The sequence below is a fragment of the Thyridium curvatum genome (genome assembly GCF_004353045.1).
Source record: "Thyridium curvatum strain D216 chromosome Unknown NODE_42_length_358865_cov_86.645117, whole genome shotgun sequence".
Classification (NCBI taxonomy): domain Eukaryota; kingdom Fungi; phylum Ascomycota; class Sordariomycetes; order Thyridiales; family Thyridiaceae; genus Thyridium; species Thyridium curvatum.
In genome coordinates this window covers 306,612-324,986 of record NW_022156797.1, presented here as the reverse complement: position 1 = coordinate 324,986, position 18,375 = coordinate 306,612, and the positions used below count along the sequence as shown (strand labels likewise).

General features: G+C 56.5%; 8 protein-coding genes across 8 annotated transcripts; 5 read left to right on the top strand and 3 right to left on the bottom strand.

Moving 5' to 3' along the window:
• Positions 1–1,881: 1,881 nt before the first annotated feature.
• E0L32_007142 (uncharacterized protein) lies at positions 1,882–2,541 on the top strand (the record flags this gene model as incomplete). Its single annotated transcript, XM_031141853.1, has 1 exon — positions 1,882–2,541. The coding sequence occupies one exon, from the start codon at positions 1,882–1,884 to the stop codon at positions 2,539–2,541; it is 660 nt and encodes a 219-aa protein (XP_030993967.1).
• A 565-nt stretch (positions 2,542–3,106) lies between these two features.
• Positions 3,107–4,516, bottom strand: E0L32_007141 (uncharacterized protein; the record flags this gene model as incomplete). The annotated part of the gene is made up of 2 exons (XM_031141852.1): positions 3,107–3,203; positions 3,282–4,516. 2 exons carry the CDS (start codon positions 4,514–4,516, stop codon positions 3,107–3,109), a joined length of 1,332 nt encoding a protein of 443 aa, XP_030993966.1.
• A 419-nt stretch (positions 4,517–4,935) lies between these two features.
• Positions 4,936–6,799, top strand: E0L32_007140 (uncharacterized protein; the record flags this gene model as incomplete). Its single annotated transcript, XM_031141851.1, has 2 exons — positions 4,936–6,588; positions 6,677–6,799. 2 exons carry the CDS (start codon positions 4,936–4,938, stop codon positions 6,797–6,799), a joined length of 1,776 nt encoding a protein of 591 aa, XP_030993965.1.
• A 1,915-nt stretch (positions 6,800–8,714) lies between these two features.
• On the bottom strand, positions 8,715–9,341 carry E0L32_007139 (uncharacterized protein; the record flags this gene model as incomplete). Its single annotated transcript, XM_031141850.1, has 1 exon — positions 8,715–9,341. One exon carries the CDS (start codon positions 9,339–9,341, stop codon positions 8,715–8,717), a length of 627 nt encoding a protein of 208 aa, XP_030993964.1.
• A 217-nt stretch (positions 9,342–9,558) lies between these two features.
• Positions 9,559–9,885, top strand: E0L32_007138 (uncharacterized protein; the record flags this gene model as incomplete). The annotated part of the gene is made up of 1 exon (XM_031141849.1): positions 9,559–9,885. The coding sequence occupies one exon, from the start codon at positions 9,559–9,561 to the stop codon at positions 9,883–9,885; it is 327 nt and encodes a 108-aa protein (XP_030993963.1).
• Positions 9,886–11,560: 1,675 nt separating this feature from the next.
• Positions 11,561–12,399, top strand: E0L32_007137 (uncharacterized protein; the record flags this gene model as incomplete). The annotated part of the gene is made up of 2 exons (XM_031141848.1): positions 11,561–11,953; positions 12,031–12,399. The coding sequence occupies 2 exons, from the start codon at positions 11,561–11,563 to the stop codon at positions 12,397–12,399; spliced, it is 762 nt and encodes a 253-aa protein (XP_030993962.1).
• Positions 12,400–12,590: 191 nt separating this feature from the next.
• E0L32_007136 (uncharacterized protein) lies at positions 12,591–13,861 on the bottom strand (the record flags this gene model as incomplete). Its single annotated transcript, XM_031141847.1, has 4 exons — positions 12,591–12,707; positions 12,773–13,324; positions 13,398–13,636; positions 13,693–13,861. The coding sequence occupies 4 exons, from the start codon at positions 13,859–13,861 to the stop codon at positions 12,591–12,593; spliced, it is 1,077 nt and encodes a 358-aa protein (XP_030993961.1).
• A 903-nt stretch (positions 13,862–14,764) lies between these two features.
• Positions 14,765–15,443, top strand: E0L32_007135 (uncharacterized protein; the record flags this gene model as incomplete). The annotated part of the gene is made up of 3 exons (XM_031141845.1): positions 14,765–14,799; positions 14,872–15,032; positions 15,190–15,443. The coding sequence occupies 3 exons, from the start codon at positions 14,765–14,767 to the stop codon at positions 15,441–15,443; spliced, it is 450 nt and encodes a 149-aa protein (XP_030993960.1).
• Between the last annotated feature and the right edge of the window lie 2,932 nt (positions 15,444–18,375).

Below are 18,375 nucleotides of genomic sequence, written 5' to 3'. Positions count from 1 at the left end.
GCACTGAGAAAGCCCTCGGCGTCGGTGGAGAATACTGTTGCAGCAGTGCAGCTGCTTCACCTGCCGAAGATTGCCAGCATGTCTGCATGACCAGTATGGAAACAGACCGAAATGCCTTGGCGAGTTTGCCGCGACCCAGGCGCGACCGCTCGGGCGACATGCACCAACCCATTCTGCGCGACCTTCTCTTGTATTCTCGAATACTCGTCACCCGTCTTAGACGACGTACAACGTGAATCAGCGCGGCTGAAACAGTACTCCGGGTCTCAAAGCAGCTGAGGGAGCATGTCTTTGGTGCGAGCAACAACAACTCCCGAGCTGATGTTACCAAGTGTGTTTGGCGAGTGTCCTGTCAAGTGGTGGTCAGATTAGGTGCTAGACTGCTAACAAAAGTACTTGGCTATCCATCAAGCCCATCGTTTTCAGGTAGTGGGATAGCCCTTCCGAGTACCAGGGCAAGATTATGCATTATTGACATTGAGGTAGGTCCTGATGAACTTCCGTCGACTATTTTGACCATCACTTGCCTATCTCGACCCAGTTTCGGGTACAAGGCGAGTGAGTGTCTTGGCTCGTCAGCACCGATTCAGCCCAGCCGTCCTCACCCGGATGGGAGGCTCGATTGCTAGCTAATATTGGCAAGTCCGTTTTCGAATGGATCGCCAATCATACTCTGCTGAGAATGACGCTTCGCCCTGCACAAGTATGCAGGGTATCTGAATCCTCGGCAATCGGAAGGGTCCCTGCGCACGGCTTCGCCCGTCTGTCGGCAGAGCTGGTGGATATACGGGATGATTAGTGCCACGAAGCGGCTGGCGGAGCAAAAAAGCGGCTTTCAAATACCAGAGTCGGCCTCTCTGTGGATGTTGTGGGATTCGAAAAAAGCTGCCGATAATCGTCCTACGCCGTTTGTCTGCATGTCTGACAGGGATGCTCACGATGGAGCGGTCATGGATCTCACCGCCCTCCGCCCGTCAATGATCTCCGGTGCGAGGTGGCTCCCCCCCTTTCCCTGCCCAGTTGGTCAGTTCCACGTTGATACTGTCCCCTGCCAGCCGGTGAGGCCATATGCAATAGTATTGCCTGGTTAAGCCTGCACTAGCGCACCATGACAGACCGAAGACCGGTTTTCCTCTACCCACTGCCGCGAATGGTCTCAGCTTGCCATCCCCTCCTGCTGTCCTGGGCGTATTCTCTTCATTGCTTCTGCGGGCTTGAGCGGGCGTGAGCGGGCTCGAGCTGTCCTCTAGCATCCCCGCACCCCAGTCACCGGTGTTGGTCATGTTCAACCCATCATGCAGCCCGCATTACATCCACGCACGACTCGAAGCTTTCCGTCAGCGGCCCGGGGAACCGTTCAGAGGGGCAGTGACGCTTCACTGTAACCTCAGGGCTGGGACACCTGTGAGCCATTGTGCATACACTTTTGATATGTGAACCGCACGCAGTCTCATAGGCTTCACGTTGGCCGGTTCTGGTAGGATCAATGTCATCTCATTTTTTCTCCCCCAAAGCTGCTACGTGCACAAATCTGGCATGTCACGCCAAAAGCTTGAATCATTTGCGTCGCCAGACCAGGCGAAGGAGATTGGTTTCATTCATCGACCTCAGGGGCATGACTCGCCAACTGGGCCGCAAAGGAAGATGAAGCATCATCATCATTCGCATTCGTTGTAAGTGACGACTGCCCTGTGAACTTCTGTCAGCCTTCTCTATATAAGGCAGGCACGGCCAACGCCTGGTCAAAGTCTACATCTTCAGCATCGCCTCTCTCTCTTGTCATAAAACACCGTGGCTAAAATAAATCCGTCTCTGCGGTCTTTCTGAACTATTAGCTTCCCTCCAGCCTTTGCACTGCTGCACAGTCGTTACAGAAACAGCATGGCGACTTGTCTGCCTGGAGGCGCTCCTCCCCTGGATCTAGAGAGGATCGATAGGAGCATGACGTATCAGCCCTCTCAGCGGGTCACCATCTCCTGCGGCACCGTCTGCCTCGATTTCGAGCAATCGCCGGCAAAGGTCATTATTATTTACAACAAGAAGCTCGACATCTACCAGCTGCCCAAGGGACGCAAGAATATCGGCGAGGGCTTGGAAGATGCCGCCATGCGCGAGACGTGGGAGGAGACGGGCGTCACACCGCGCCCTCTGCCCTTGAAAGTCGCCACGAGATCAACCCTGCCCTCAAAGATGAAGGACACGCCAGAGATATCCTCCACAGAAGACTCGGACTCGTCTGCTGATGAGGGCCCCATAGATCCGGGTTTGACGACGACTCTGCCCAATAATGAGTTCATCGCTACGGTTCACTACCTGGACCTGCAGGCGGCGACCCCCGATACCGAGAAGACGGTGTTCTTTTTCGCTGCCGCTGCGGACTCGACCCAGCCGTTTGGAAGCCACGGCCAGGAAGACCACGAGAAGCTGAGGGCCGAGTGGGTTGATATCGACATGGCACTGGACCTGCTGCGTTTTGAGGCAGAGAAGAACGTCGTCAGGAAGGCTGTTCAGGATGCATCCAGGACGGGTTACCGGGCCTGATCGATAATCAAAGAGAAAACTACATACTACCTTTTGGCAGTTGTTGATGAGCAGGGGCATTTTAGTCGATGAAAAACGAGAGAACCAACGCTATGGGGGATCACCTTCACATTCTCATAATCAACAAGACGGTTTTTGGCGGTAGAGCGCTTGCACGCAACCTGACCGACACATACGATCGGTTGGCGGAGGAAGGGTTGGGGACTGCTCGATTTGCTTTAAGAGGTTATGCTTCTTGTCAGCATCTCTGAGATAATAGCTGGCTCGGGAAATACTACTTTTTGGAAGCAATGGCCCGTGACGGAACACTGTGTTGTGAAGGTGCAAAGATCATGAATGGGGCTCTAATTTCATGAGATAATGGGGTTGGGCAGAGTGTGAAAAGCCCGGTAGTGAATGAAGCTGCGTTATGATGTGACCGTTCTTTGTATAAAAGAACCAACGGGAGGATAACCAAAGTTGTATTTTGCCCAACATATATACGGCACTTCCGCGCTATCATTGAACCATACCCAAAACGCCGGGATGACATGCTAATCCAGATCACCAGTACTACGACGAAGCTCTATTGCGAATAGTGGGCGTACTCCTTGTTGAAGGCCCTGCCAATGACCATCCTCCGGACCTCGCTGGTACCGGCTCCAATCTCGTACAGCTTTGCACTAAAGATTCACCTCTGTTAGCACAGCCTGATCATGATGACCCCTTTTTCACAAGGTATCTGTTCAGTCAAGACTTACTCTCGCAGGATCCGGCTCGCCGGCATCTCCTCGGTGTAGCCCATGCCGCCCAGGACCTGGATGCAGTCGAGCGCGCACTCGGTCGCCCTCTCGCCGGCGTAGAGGATGGCGCCGGCGCAGTCCTGCGTGCGGATGAGGCCGTCCTCGTCGACGGCGCGGGCGGTGGCGTAGGTGTAGGAGCGCGCGGCCTGCAGCTTGGTGTACATGTCGGCCAGCTTGCCCTGCACGAGCTGGAACTGGGCGATGGGGGTGCCGAACTGCTTGCGCGCGTGGGCGAAGGGCAGGGCGACGTCGAGCGCCGCCTGCATGAGGCCCAGGGGCCCCGCGCTCAGGACCAGGCGCTCGAGGTCGAGCCCCTCCATGAGCACGCGCACGCCGCCGTTGACCCTGCCCAGGACGTTGTCGGCGGGCACGAAGACGTCCTCGAAGACGAGCTCGCCCGTGTTGCTGCCGCGCATGCCCATCTTGTCGAGCTTGCGGGCGCAGCTGAAGCCGGCGGCGGTGCTCTCGACGAGGAAGGCCGTGATGCCCCTGGAGCCGGCCTCGGGCTCCGTCTTGGCGTACACGACGATGTAGTCGGCGTCGGGCCCGTTGGTGATCCACATCTTGCTGCCGTTGAGCAGGTAGCCGCCGTCGACGGCCCGGGCCGAGGTGCGCATGCTCACGACGTCGCTGCCGGCGCCCGTCTCGGACATGGCCAGCGCGCCGACCTTGGTGCCGGCGACGAGCCCCGGCAGGTACTTGCGCTTCTGGGCGTCGCTGCCGTTGAGCTGGATCTGGTTGACGCAGAGCTGCGAGTGGGCCGCGTAGCTGAGGCCGATGGAGCCGCTGGCGCGCGACAGCTCCTCGAGCACGATGCAGTGCGCCTGGTAGCCCAGCCCCAGCCCCCCGACGTCCTCGTCCGCCGTGATGCCCAGGAGGCCCGCGTCGCCGAGCTTGGCCCACATGTCGGCCGGGAAGTCGTTGTCCCTGTCGGTGCGCGCGGCGACCTCCTCCGGGATCTCGCGGCGGGCGAACTCCTGCACCGTGGCGCGCAGCTCGTCGAGCTCGGACTGCGTCGGCGCCGTGAAGCCCTTGGGGTGCTTTTTGTGGTGCGTCGAGGCGGCGCGGCGGGAGGCTGCTGCTGCTGCTGCTGCGACGCAGGGATTGGGCCGCGCGAGGGAGAAGAGCCTTGGTGATGGGGATGGCCGGGTGGCGGCGCGACCGAGTGGTCGCAGTGTCCTTAGGCTTGCCATTGTGTCTGCGTCTTCTACCGGGCGAACGAGGGGAAATGCAATCTTTCAGACACAGAGAATCACCTTTTTTTTTTAAAAAGATTTAAATTGTGCAAGGGGACAGAGAGTGAAACTGTCTACGATGTTCAATGGCAAGAAGCGGTTGACGTCGCTGCTCCTCGGCACAGCTGATTGTCAGCTTGGGACGCGGCTTTGGGCGGCTTCCGTCGGCGAGACCGCCGGGACAAAACCGACGTCAGACGCCGCCATCCCTCCGCGTCTACCCCAGACGCTTGCTCGTCGCTGTACAATTGTCCCCCGGGTTTTTGTGCGCAAAACCAAAAAAAATAAGGACAAATGTGAATAGTTTCTCTCTTTACTTCCGATTGCTGTTCTTCTTCTAGTCCTCTGGAGGTTCCCGGGCCTCTCCACCGCACACCATGCGCTCTCTCAGGACGTCTCGGCTGGCGACCGCGCTGCCCGTCACTAAGCAATTGAGCAGCGCACCGAGCTCGAGGTCGCTGCTGGCAAACGCAAGGAGCAGGCACAATGGCAGCGCTGCCACAGCACCCGTGGTCCTGTGCAGACGGTCGATCGCCTCCTTCATCTCGCCGCACCAGGCCGAGGCCATCTCGCGCCTGCCGACCAACGTCGACCCGTCGTCGGACGAGTACAAGGAGAACGAGAGGCTGATGGGCGAGGCCATGGCGCGGCTCGAGGAGCTCACGCTGCGGGTGCAGCAGGGCGGGCCGCCCAAGGCGCGCGAGAAGCACCTGGCGCGCAAGAAGATGCTGCCGCGCGACCGGGTCACGGCGCTCGTCGACCCGGGCACGACCTTCATGGAGCTCTCGCCGCTGGCGGGCCACGAGCTGTACCCGGAGGCCGACGTGCCGGCGGGCGGGATCATCACGGGCGTGGGCGTGGTCGAGGGCGTGACGTGCGTCATCGTGGCCAACGACAGCACCGTCAAGGGCGGCACCTACTACCCCATCACCGTCAAGAAGCACCTGCGCGCCCAGGCCGTCGCCCAGGAGAACCGGCTGCCCTGCATCTACCTCGTCGACTCCGGGGGCGCCAACCTGCCCCACCAGGCCGACGTCTTCCCGGACCGCGACCACTTCGGCCGCATCTTCTACAACCAGGCGCGCATGTCGGCCGCGGGCATCCCGCAGATCGCCGTCGTCATGGGCCCCTGCACGGCGGGGGGCGCCTACGTGCCCGCCATGAGCGACGAGAGCATCATCGTCGGGGAGCAGGGCCACATCTTCCTCGCCGGCCCGCCGCTCGTCAAGGCCGCCACGGGCGAGGTCGTCAGCCCCGAGGAGCTCGGCGGCGGGCAGATGCACTCCTCCGTCTCCGGCGTCACGGACTACCTCGCCGTCGACGATGCGCACGCCATCACCCTCGCCCGGAGGAGCATCAGCAACCTGAACTACCCCCGGAACCCCCTCCCGCCCGCCGGTGCCGCCCCTGCTGCCTTTGACGAGCCGCTCTACTCCCCGGACGAGCTCCTCGGCATCGCGTCGACCAACCTGCGCAAGCCGCTGCCCATCCACGAGGTCATCGCGCGCATCGTCGACGGCTCCCGCTTCGCCGAGTTCAAGCGCGACTACGGCACGACGCTGGTGACGGGCTTCGCGCACATCTGCGGCCAGCGGGTCGGCATCGTCGCCAACAACGGCATCCTCTTCTCCTCGGCGGCCGTCAAGGGCGCGCACTTCATCGAGCTCTGCGCGCAGCGCGGGGTCCCGCTCGTCTTCCTGCAGAACATCAGCGGGTTCATGGTCGGGCGCGACGCCGAGCGGGAGGGCATCGCCAAGAACGGCGCCAAGCTCGTCACGGCCGTGGCGTGCGCCGACGTGCCCAAGCTCACGGTCGTCGTGGGCGGCAGCTTCGGCGCGGGCAACTACGGCATGTGCGGCCGGGCGTACTCGCCGCGCTTCCTGTGGATGTGGCCCAACGCGCGCGTCGGCGTCATGGGCGGCGAGCAGCTGGCGGCCGTGATGGAGACGGTGGGGCAGAAGGCGGACCCGGCGCTGCGGGAGCGCATCGACCGGGAGAGCGGCGCCGTGTTCTCGAGCGCGAGGTTATGGGTGAGTGGTTTTTTTTTTCTTCTTTTTCTTTAGCCTGTTTATTTATCTTCTGAACGGCATAACGGCTGACTGACCCATGTGTTGATAGGACGACGGCGTGATCCCGCCGCAGCATACGCGCAGGTATCTGGCGCTCGGGCTGAGGGCCGCCATGGAGGGCCGCAACGAGGTCAAGCCTGGGGAGACCAAGTTTGGAGTTTTCCGGATGTAGATTTTGGTAGAGCAAGGTAAAATATGTGATTCAATGTCAGACAGGCCAAAGCCTCTGTCCAATGCTGTTTGTTGGCGGCCATCGCGCCACTAGATGGAAGACTTCATGTGAGTGACTTGAGGCTTGCAAGGCTGTCGTGCAGACAATAGGTTATGACCATTAGACCATTAGCCCTGCATGGAAAGCACCCGACTCTAGATTCTCAGGGGCAGTGGGCTTTAGAGATCTCATCTCGAGATTGTGAGCGATGTCCCGTAAGATGTTCTTCGCGATTCTAGTCGAGGCAGTATCCCTGAGTTGTCTGTCTCCCAGATAGTGACTGTCAGCTGGTATGGTAAGTGGAATCAATGAGGCTGAACCAAGAGACCTCGCTGAGATAATACCGCAATCATATTGCCTACGAGTGTGTCTGCAACGGCTTGGCACCAAGCAAGGCAACTCCACCACAGTTCATTTCCTTGTCCTTCGTATGGTTCTTCCGGAGGTGGCACCCAGCGTCGAGACGACAGAAGCAGAAGCACGGATACGGGCAGCAGTTCGCCATCTTCCAGGACTAGACGTACGTGTTGTCTTTTTGGTGGGTACATACACCCTCGATTTCGTGGTGACCTTGGCGTGCTGGCTGGTGCTGTATCACGGACAGGACTCGCCACAACCACCTACGCAGTGACGATATGCATGTACTTCTTCCCAACGAGCTGCACGTCGTCGGATTCGAGCCTTTGCACCCGTTCCCCCGTAGTCCTGCACGAGGTTGCGCTGGTGGCAAGCCAAAAGCTTCTCCACATGCCCAATACAGTAATCCGTCATGTCCATGGCTCTGATTGATTGGTCCAGTCGAGCTGAATGGCCCCCCCACCAGCGATCCAAGGAGTGAAGCTCGGTGAGACACAATCCAGTGGTCATATCTCAATGTGAAGCGGTCAGGTGAATCACAGCCAGAAGTACGTGATGCGATTATCGGAGAGCGACGTCAGCGAAGGGCAAGGCAGGTGTTGGACCTGAACACTGGTCAGAGAAGACCAGTATATATCGAGGGAAGGCCAGCAGAAAGAAGATGAACACTAACATCAGAGGAGACTTCCAGGGCAGTTCAATTGCATAATTGCAGAAATTTATCTTGCAAGTGCTTTGAATTGAGCTATGGTTAGACAAGACGCTGCCAGTGTACCGCGTTGTGGAAGATCAGCTTCTGTAGAAGACGGGTATGGTACTGTCTGAACAAGCTGTGGTCGGGTCACCAGGGGAAGATTCTGAAAGGCATCTGCCAAAGGCCTTATAATAAAGAACAAAACTACCCAAAACAATAGCAGCTTGTGGCAATATGCCACAGCGGTTAGGGGGTCGGATAGTAGAAACTGCGGCATTTCAGTGAGTATATCCTGGTGCAATTAGCTGCGTTCGATTCCCGATGATGCCATTGTTGCTATTTTTGTTTTGGCTCTCTAATGATTTAAGTAAAGGTGGTCAGTGCTGGTAGGGAGTGTCACATGGGTGCAAGCTGGTTCTTGATTTTAGAATTGCAAGTCAGTTCGGGGAGTATTGGTCATATGGCTTTCACTTCCAGCCGCATATCAATGTTGGCTTTCTATCTTCCGGCGAGGGAGCGTGCGTGCTCAAGCTCAAACTCTCGGAAGACAGAATGGCAGTCGGTGAGAATGGGCCGTCAAGCCCTCCTGGACCGCATGCCCGATGGTTGTTGGTACGGGCGGATCAGTAATTTGGCTACCACGACGGATGAGAGATGCCACAATGTGAAGTCCTTTGGTGCTAGATTCTATGGCACCTGTTATGATTATCAAAGAGAACAATCGAGTATATCAAGAATCATATGAAGCATTGAGGAAGGACAGAGCTCCCGGATCGCGGATACACAAGGGCGCGTACATTCATATACTCGACAAAAGGCACCCGTCTACTCCCCCCACACCTCCGACAAAGCATTGACGACAAAGGTCTCGAGGTGGAACTGCAGCGCGACAGGGTGCAGCCACTCGAGCGCCCTGAGCATCTTTTGGTCGCACGTGTACACGGCCCTGCCGGCCGAGATGGCCTGCCCGAGCCCGGGCTTGAGGTGCACCGCGTAGCCGGCAAACTCGTGCGCCGACTGGACGCCAAACTCGGCCGCCAGCGCCTGCACCATGTGCTCCTGCACGGCGGCCGCAAAGTCCGAGTTGTCCCACCAGTGCTCGAAGGCGTTCTTGCCGACCCACTCGGCGCCCTTCTCGACGCGGGCCTTCCAGCTCGTCCTCGTGACCTCCTTGGCCTGCGCCCGGAGCCTGGCCGCCTGGTCCGAGTCGCCGAGGCCCACGGCGCCGATGGCCACGAGTCGGAAGGTCTTGGTCGAGTCGTAGAAGAGGCCGACGATGGAGCTGACGAAGGGGATGGCGCCGAAGAAGCCCGACTTGACCCACGACACGCGCCGCTCGCCGCCGCTGCGCAGCTGCTGGACGCGGATCGAGACGGCGCGGCGCGCAAAGTCGGCCATCCAGGGCGCCGGGTCCGTGCTGTCGCCCCGCGGGATGCGCCTGGCCTCGCGCATGTAGGCGGCCTGCCAGGCGGAGGTCGTCTCGAGGTCCTTGATCAGCCAGTAGATCTGCTCGTCCGTCTGCGGCGTGGCTCGGCGGTTGTGCGAGCCCGAGGTGTACCAGTAGCTGCCGCCGCCTCCCGATCCACCACCAGTGCAGCAGCGGCGACACCAGCAGATGATGATTGTGAGGAGGATGAGGCCGCCTACGACGCCGCCGACAATACCGCCGATGGCGGCCCCCGACAGGCCGTGGCTATCGGACGAAGATTTGTGTGAGCTGGAGCTGGAGCTGCCAGAGGATCCGGATGAGGAGCCCGAGGAACCACCCGAACTTGAGCTCGAGCCAGATCCTCCAGAACTAGATCCGGACCCGGATCCTGAGCTTGAACCTGAGCCCGAGCCCGAGCCCGACCCAGACCCAGACCCAGACCCAGACCCAGACCCAGACCCAGACCCAGATCCTGAATTAGATCCTGATCCAGACCCTGAGCCAGATCCCGAGCCAGAGCCAGAACTGGACAATGGAGAGCATCTGGGAACGTTGGCAGAGTCATAGTAGCAGGCACTGGCCGGCGGGCAACAGATGTTAACCCCTTTACACGGGAGATCACCGGGTCGGGTGCACGGCTGAGGGATATCAAAGGTTAGCACCTCTTCCCTCCTGAACAGGATACTTGCCTTGCTCACTCACATTACCACTGCTCCCACCACATGTAGCTGACAAGTCTCCTATTGCCACGCAGCACGGCGAGCTCGAAGCACCCCCCGAGCAGACATAACCGCTATTGCAACACACTTTGCCGCACCACGACCCCTCGTAAGGGCAGCACCCGCCGCTAGGACAGAGCAGTGTCATGGCCGGACATCCCTGGCGCCTGAAGAGGCCTAGGACCGAGGTCGTGTTGGGCTGGCTTGCAATCGTCGACCCGAGGAAGGGGTGGCCCTGGGGGTTGAGGTCATCAAGAGACAAAGTCGCAGACGGAAGGGCAGCCGCCAGGGTGCAAAAGAGGAGGGCAGAAATTACGCTGAGAGTCATCATCGTGGGACAAGTGTATTCTCGCTGGTCTCTGGATGTTACTCTGTGCAAGCACAGCAGAGACGCCAGCTTCTCCGTGCATTCTCATCGAGCCTTCTTATATAAAAGTCTCCCTTGACGGAATTGCTGTATCAAGTCAATATCATCACAGCATTCAGCCGCATCAGAACCTGGCTGGGTGTGGAAGACGAGCTGTCATGCGATTGCCAGTGAGCCAAGGGCCCAACGCCTGGAATCTCGTTTTCCAAGTCGGGACTTGTCACATCTTCATCGAGCCTGAGGTCGCTATGCGCCGATGTGCGATTGGCAGAGCCCATGTGCTTCTGGCTGCAGTGGCGTTTATCTAGCCTTTCAGCTGCGCCCGGATAACGAGCGCAACTCTGACCTTGCGACCGCCATTTGGGCAATTCGCCACCAATATTGCTGGCAGGAGTCCTCAATCGGTTGCGACAGAGAGTCTAGAACTCTGTCCGCTTTTCATGCCCGACAGATGCACAGATGAGTCTTGTTGGGATATTGCAACGAGATCATGCTGATGCTGGCTGGGCACCGAGAAGAAAATGTCCATAACGACAACGATCCTTACAGATACACTGGTATCTTTCATGCAAGCGAGGCACCGACTAAGTAGACGGGTTCGGCATATGCACCTGAATGAGTGGTGGGCGAGCAAGGCCCACGAGCCGGGAACAGCACTGACGACTGGTTAACCACTGCATCGGCCTAGCAAAAGGGACAGAAAAGTCGCGGTTCGTGGATGAGACTGCTTCTAGATGGCGAATTTGGCACGGAGCAAAATCTGCATCAAATCTTCGCATTTGTATAGGCGAATGAAACCGTTCGTTGGTGCTGATGAAGAAAGGAGAACGGTGCTGTAAGTTCGGGGTTGAGCGGACTCCCACACTGCAAATGATATCACGTGATCACGGACCAGGGTACATTGTACCCATTTACGCGTAGGCGCGACCCGCGTCCGCAGCAAAGTTAAACATCCCGCCATCATCAATAATCATCACCATAACGGCCAGAGGAATTCCCGCAAACTCGCGCAACTCCAGAACCAACCCGCCACTCCTTGTCTTATAGGCTCGACTCCTGTCTCCAATATTTCCCCAATGGTCTGAATTATCATCCTCATCACCCTGTTCCCCCTCCGACATCTCCGCCACAACCCTCGCACATACAGACACACGCCATGTTCGCCGTCCTCCCCAGCACGCCTATGACCTTCGGCGCCGGCGCCGGCGGCAACAACACCGCCCACCAGGGTCCCGCACAAGCAGCACACGCAGCATCCTCCCCGACGGGCCCGTCGTCATACTTCTACCGCCCCGCCATATCGTCGCCCTTGTCCTCGTCGCCCATCCGCGCCTCCTCGGCCTCGCCGCCGCACAGCTCCATGCGCGACATCCAGTCGTCGCCCATCCCCGCCCAGCCCAAGTTCAAGTACGCGTCGCGGCCCGCGCGGCCCAACCCCGTCGTGCAGAGGCGCGAGGTGGCGCAGGAGAGCCGGCGCAAGCTGTTCCTCAAGAACGTGCGGCAGCGCGCCGAGGACCAGCGGTGGGAGAGGCGGGGCGGCGACCAAGAGGTTTGTACTTTCGTCTCTCGTCCAAAACACTCGACGCAGAGAATTATGACTTTGCTGACATGTGTGCGACTTCTCAGCTCTTCAAACTCGAGTGGTTCTCTCTCAAGCGGGACTTCCAGACGCGCAAGGAGACCGACATTGACGGCTTTGTCTCGGAGGCGGAGATTGAGGACGCCGCGTGGTTGATAGCAGGGAACCCGATGCCGCAGGAGGAAGCTCGCGGTGGCTCGGACGAGATGATGGTTGATGCTATCGCCCAGGAGGAGGCAGCCGAGCTCGAAGCCTTGATCTCGTCCATGGAGCAAGACCAGTCACAGAATGAAAGGACGCCGCCGAGGTCACCGCAGCTGTCCGATGACGAGGACTACGATGCGATCTTTGAGGAACTGCTGTCTCGGGGTCAAGAGCTCAGGGTAGATTCTTCTGGTGACACTGAGATGTCGTGATTACGGGTGGAAAGAGCACGGGATCTTGTGAGGAATTTGTTTGATCACCAGCGAAATGGATGTTCTGGAGTTATGGATCGGGTATTGTATTAAAATGGCGTTACATGACCCATCATCGGGATGGCATATTGGTCTTTCTGGAAGGAAATCAGGGCGGGATTGTGTGCTTTTGAGGCCAGGATTCGACCTGGCTATTGTGGATTACAAGACTCATCTGGTCCACCAAATGCGTCCTGGGCGCTGGGCATATCGCCCACCAGATCAGACGGTGGCGATCCCGCAGCTTGCATCTGTTTGCGAGTGTCAGCCTGGGTATGGCAGTAAATGCAATTCGAGAGGGCTCAACGATGAGCCGTGCACATATCAGACGTACCTTTTGCATCCTATCCACAATGTACTCGCGGTCGGCCGCATTCGAGTCGGCGTACGTCGGCTCCTCAAACTTGGCCACAATCTCCTTGACCAAGAGCTGCTGCTCCTCGTAGCGCTTCATGTCCTCCTCGGGGGTCTTGTCCTTGTTCTTCTCCATCCAGTCCGGGAATTTCTCGTGGAGCTCCTTCATCGGCTCGTACAGGATCTCCTTGTTGGTGAGCTGCTCCATCATGCCGAGCAGCATCTTGGAGAAGTCCTCCTCGCCGCCCTCGCCGCCTTCCAGGCCGCCGCCCATCTGCTTCATGAGCTCCGCCATAAAGTCGTCGGACCCGCCGGCCGTGGCCGCCGCTGTAGCCTGGTCGCCCGAGTTCTGCATGCGCTCCATCGTCCTCCGGATGGTCTCCTGGAACGAAGCCTCCGCGCCGGCGGCAGCACCCGAAGCCGCGCCCGCTGCCGTAGACGCGCCCGCCGCCGCGCCGCCTCCGCCCAGGCCATCGCCGCCGGCTGCGCTGAACTGGCTAAAGAAGCTCTCAAACTGAGCCTGCACCTCGGGCTGTGATTGAGCGTTAGCGAAACAGGGCTGGTTCAAGCATCGCATCGCATTCTCGGGAGCTCGCTCGGCTTACAGAGTTCTCCATCTCGCCGAGCAGGTCAGCCATGCCGGCTTGCAGCTGTTGCGCAAAGTCCTCCTCCGAGAGGGCGGCTTCCGGGTCCAGCACAGGGTCTGCGGGACCGTCGGTCGCAGGTGCCGCCGGGGCAGCAGCAGCGACGGCGGCAGCAGCAGCAGGCCTGCCGGGGCCAGAGGCGGGGGCTGGCTCCGGCTCCTTGGGCGCGAGCTTCACGGTGGAGAACTCGTCCAGCATATCTGCGTCGGTGTAAGCGCCCTGAGGTCTTCAGACCGGTGGTCTCAAGTAAGCTCACCGTCAAGATCGTCTAGGTCATCCTCGTCCGGATCGGGCACATCCTCTGCAGGGGCAGCCGTGGTGCTGGCCGGGGCTGCGGGTGCCTGTGTGGCTGCGGGTGCGGCTGGAGCAGTAGCCTTCGGCTCATCCTGCTTGGGTTTGCTGGTCTCGCCAGCCTTCTCTTCCATGGCTGGGACTTTGTATGGCTACTGGTAATGAGTTTGTGATATCCGAGTGTAGATACAAGCCGTGACAGTGTGGAATCAATCAAAGGGTGGAGGTGGGGGCTTGCAGCTCAAAGTCATACAGCTGAGCGAATCGTCGCGCCAGCAAGAAAAGGATGACGGACTAGGTATCCAAAGGGGCCAGCAGAGAAAGACGATGCACGGTACGTTTCCGCTTGTACCTGTTAAACACGATGCTTGCTCAGTAGGTGGTGACAATCAAGAGGCAGTGGATAGGTGCTTGATTGCGTGGGGTTGCGGAGAAAGCCGAGGAACTTGGAGCAGTGTCTGGCTTGTTGGGCGAATCTTGCCGAGCTCGACTTCCAGCTTGCCTGGCTTGTGTCAATGCTGGCTTGCCCCGTCAATGAGTACCCGTCCACTGTGCCAGCCCCTGTGGGCCAAAAAAATTAGCCCCCTGTAACTCCCCGCAAACATGCTTTCGCAGGCATGGTGATTCTTTGAGTATCATCCATCTTCTTAAGACTCAAAGAATGACTACCTAGGTATTGTCTGCTTTGGGTCAAACGTAGACTTTTTGCTTGGCTTTCTTTTTCGCTGGGAAGTGACTTCTCCATCAAAGTTTTAAAATCTGCAGTCAAAAAGCGAAACAAAAACACTCTTTCTAAATTTCGCAAATTTTCTCTTGGCCCAGACGGCATCCCCAACCTGAAGTGTGCCTGCCTGCCTGCGAGACCGCAACCAGCACCTCCCCACTTTTCCCGGACGACATTCTTCGGAGATTCTTTTGCGATCGCCTACAGTTCAGCCTCGCCCGATCCAACTCTTGACGCACAACCTTTGCGCAAACCACCTCGACAGACTATCCTCACCTCACCCAGCGTCTGAAGTGAACCCGCGATCGTCATCATGGCTCTGTGTCAGAACCGCTTGCAGGAGGAGCGGTACGTCCTGCCCACACGTCCAGGCAGCTGGGCGCAGAAGGCACGAGACTAACCCTGATGATGTCGCAACAGCAAGCAGTGGCGTCGAGATCACCCTTTCGGCTTCTACGCGAAGCCCCAACGAAATGCCCAGGGCATCCTGGACCTCAAGTCATGGGAGTGTGGCATCCCCGGCAAGGAGAAGACGATCTGGGAGGGTGGCTTGTTCAAGTTGACGATGGTCTTCCCTGATGGTACGTCGAGACTTTACTGCATTCTGAGACGACCGAAACCTCGTACTGACAATGCATCTACATAAAGAGTATCCGACGAAGCCTCCAAAGTGTAAGAAAGAAGCATCCCCCGACCGGCCGTCAATTTCAGCATACTGACCGAGTTTTCTGCCTCCAGGCAAATTCGTCCCGCCTCTGTTCCACCCCAACGTCTACCCATCCGGAACGGTCTGCCTGTCCATCCTGAACGAGGACGAGGCGTGGAAGCCCGCAATCACCATCAAGCAGATTCTCCTCGGCGTGCAGGACCTGCTCAACGACCCGAATCCCGAGTCGCCGGCGCAGGCTGAAGCCTACAACCTGTTCAAGAAGGACAAGGCCGAGTACGAGAAGCGTATCCGTAGGGTAGTGCGTGAGAACCCGGCGCCTTGATATGACCCAACAAGAGAAGGGGTGACGCAGAATACGATCCCGGAACATTGCAGTAGCGCTGGAGTCACGGTTCATGATCCCATTTGGTGGAAAAAGAGACCGTACCTATATCTGACTTGGGTTTTGTTTTCTTCTCTTTTTTGTTCACGGAGTTCGGGGGATACCACAGACGGGTTACAGGAGCTTGGGGAAAAGCGGACTAGCTTTTGAGGAATTGCATTGCAGGCCCAGACTTCCTCTCGAAAGGAGGGGGCAGAGCTTGCTCATTAGCATCTGAATGGAACTTTTAACACATCGACATGGACGTCGCATGATTATCAGACTAGCTGTCTGTGATGGCCGAAGAGGAGTTCAAAAGCAGGTGAGAACTACTCCTCTATTCTAGTAGAACTGTGATGAATTGGCATCTTTTATTCCGGGCCTCTCCGGGAAATGAAAGGATGCTAGCTTATGTAGACCTGGGAACATCGAGTCTTCTCCGATTCACGATGCTCTCGACACTTTTTCCGTGACACTCACCGACATAAGGTTAAGTAGTCAATGAATGGCTTGGGTGTCAACCACGCACCCAGACCATCCTGGCTGGGCTTGTAGAGAAGGATTTACTCCGGAGCACCACAGTGTGGGTGAGCCATTGAATCACGCCAAGAAACTATTACGGAATTTTCCCATTGTGACTTTGCGAGAGGCGAGGTGTATATGTCCAAAGAAGCACACCCTCTGGTCCGCGAAGACGTGCATGCACCTACTACTATCTTGTAATTGCCATTGTAACCCGGCCAGCAGCAGAGCTCCAGTGATAAAGAGACAGAGCTGGGTAGTCTCTTGCAGCATTGAGGGTGTGAATATTCAAACAGGCATGTAAACATGTTAAGCACCATGGGAACATATGTACACATGTTAATCATTCAAATATCTCACTGCAACAGGGTACCTGATCTGATGTCCTATTGCGCAACATCGGGGGAAGATCCTGAATAAACTGAATTATGGTCGTTACTCAACATGTGGGGCGGTGGCGCAGTTGGGAGCGCGTTAGACTGAAGTCATAACTTCAGCCCATTAAATCTAAAGGTCACCGGTTCGATCCCGGTTCACCCCATAGATCATTGCATCTTCTTTTTGCTGTTTTTCTGTATCTTTTTCCCACTTCAACTTGGCGTGACTGTTTTGTAATAATGGGGGTCGTCTCTGTGTAATTGATTTTCCATTGAATCAAGTTGCTATGCTCTTTATATCCTGGGGAAATAATCACAACATGAAATTGCCTTAGTAAAACCAGGACCACCAAACTTGTAATACTTCTCAATGAACATCAGTTCAATTATTATTATTTTTTAAAAAAATATAGAAATAAAATTTGTGAACCAGGCGAGACAGGAACTATCGATATCGAGCCTGCCTTGATGTTATTCTTGATGAAACACATCAGCCATTGAAGCTTAGACACTCTCCGTTCTTGAACTTTGGCAGCGCAACGTCTTGGTCATTGACCAAGAAAGAGATCATCAAGCACTCCATACATATTTGATAGGCAATGGAGCACTGAAGTGTAGCGAGAAAGCCGGAGAAATCGTTCGACTTTGCGGTGTAGGCCCAAGATCAAGTCACTTCATGACCACCTGTTGAGCAATATTCAAGGTATGTTCTCGGTTGTTCATTATCACCAGTGGTTCTTATGCGCACGAATACCACCCGGAAGCTCCCGTACCCACTGCCGTCATGCTCAAGGTCGCCGTCATCCCCAGCTGCACTCTGGGTTGAGCCCGCGGATTGTTAAGATAAACTAAGGCGGATTGCCGTCTTTGTATTATCCATCTACACCGCTCTTCTCTACTAAAAATGGCAGTTAAAATGCGATTAGACTATCAGTTGAGTTTCATTTCCTGGCTACTTGGTATTGAAGACACAGAGGCAGTCTTTATCTTTCCTTGCAGGAGCAGCCAAGATTATAGGAAATCATCACTCGACACATTCCTCAATACACTTCCCAACAACTGTAAGCAACTACAAGACAATGCCAACATTTTGTTGATGATTATACGGAGGTCCGCGGTATGCTCGAGTTGTCCTGAAGAACTAACTAAGGCCGGGTTTACTTCAGGAGAGTTGCGACTTTCCGAAGGGCGCGGGGAGACTCGACTATTGTACACGATCACAGCCATTTGAGCAGAGTATACGGAGCCAAGTCCTATGTTCATCATGTCTCTTCAATTGAATCAAGATAACAGTAGTCGATAAAACTTGGCCCGAGGATCAAAAGCATTATTGGGCTGCCACATGCAAGTTTGATATGAGGTGTCACACAACAACTCTACTGAACTACCCATACATGCCCTTGTTCACCAATATGAGACATTATGTATAAGCAAACCAATGCAATGTCAAAACTCACTCCAGGATCTTTCTTTCTAAGGCAAAAGGGATTTCATGTAAAGTGAGCAAAAAGCAAAAAGATGAATCAATGGGGTGAACCGGGATCGAACCGGTGACCTTTAGATTTAATGGGCTGAAGTTATGACTTCAGTCTAACGCGCTCCCAACTGCGCCACCGCCCCTTGTTCATGTCTACCGGGGCCCTAGAAAATACTTAATGATGCTACACCATGGGCAACGCAGCTGGTTCCCCATTTTTGATACAATAGCGCTTGTCTCTGGTTCTGCTCCACGGCGGGGAAAAAAAGTGAGGACTCTTGAGACGCAATACCGACATCGGCCGTTCCAGAGCGAAAAAAAAGTGTGACACATTCTCCATCCCGCCCGCCACCACTGTACTTGTACACACGCCGTTGCTCAGTAATAGCTTTGAGTCATCCTCGTAGGGGCTTTCAGGTACGTGCATGGATTTATGCTAGCTAATCGTCACGTTCCGTATGGACGGATCCATCCATCCATGCCATGCCCACTCGCTCACACTACCTAGGTAAGTAGC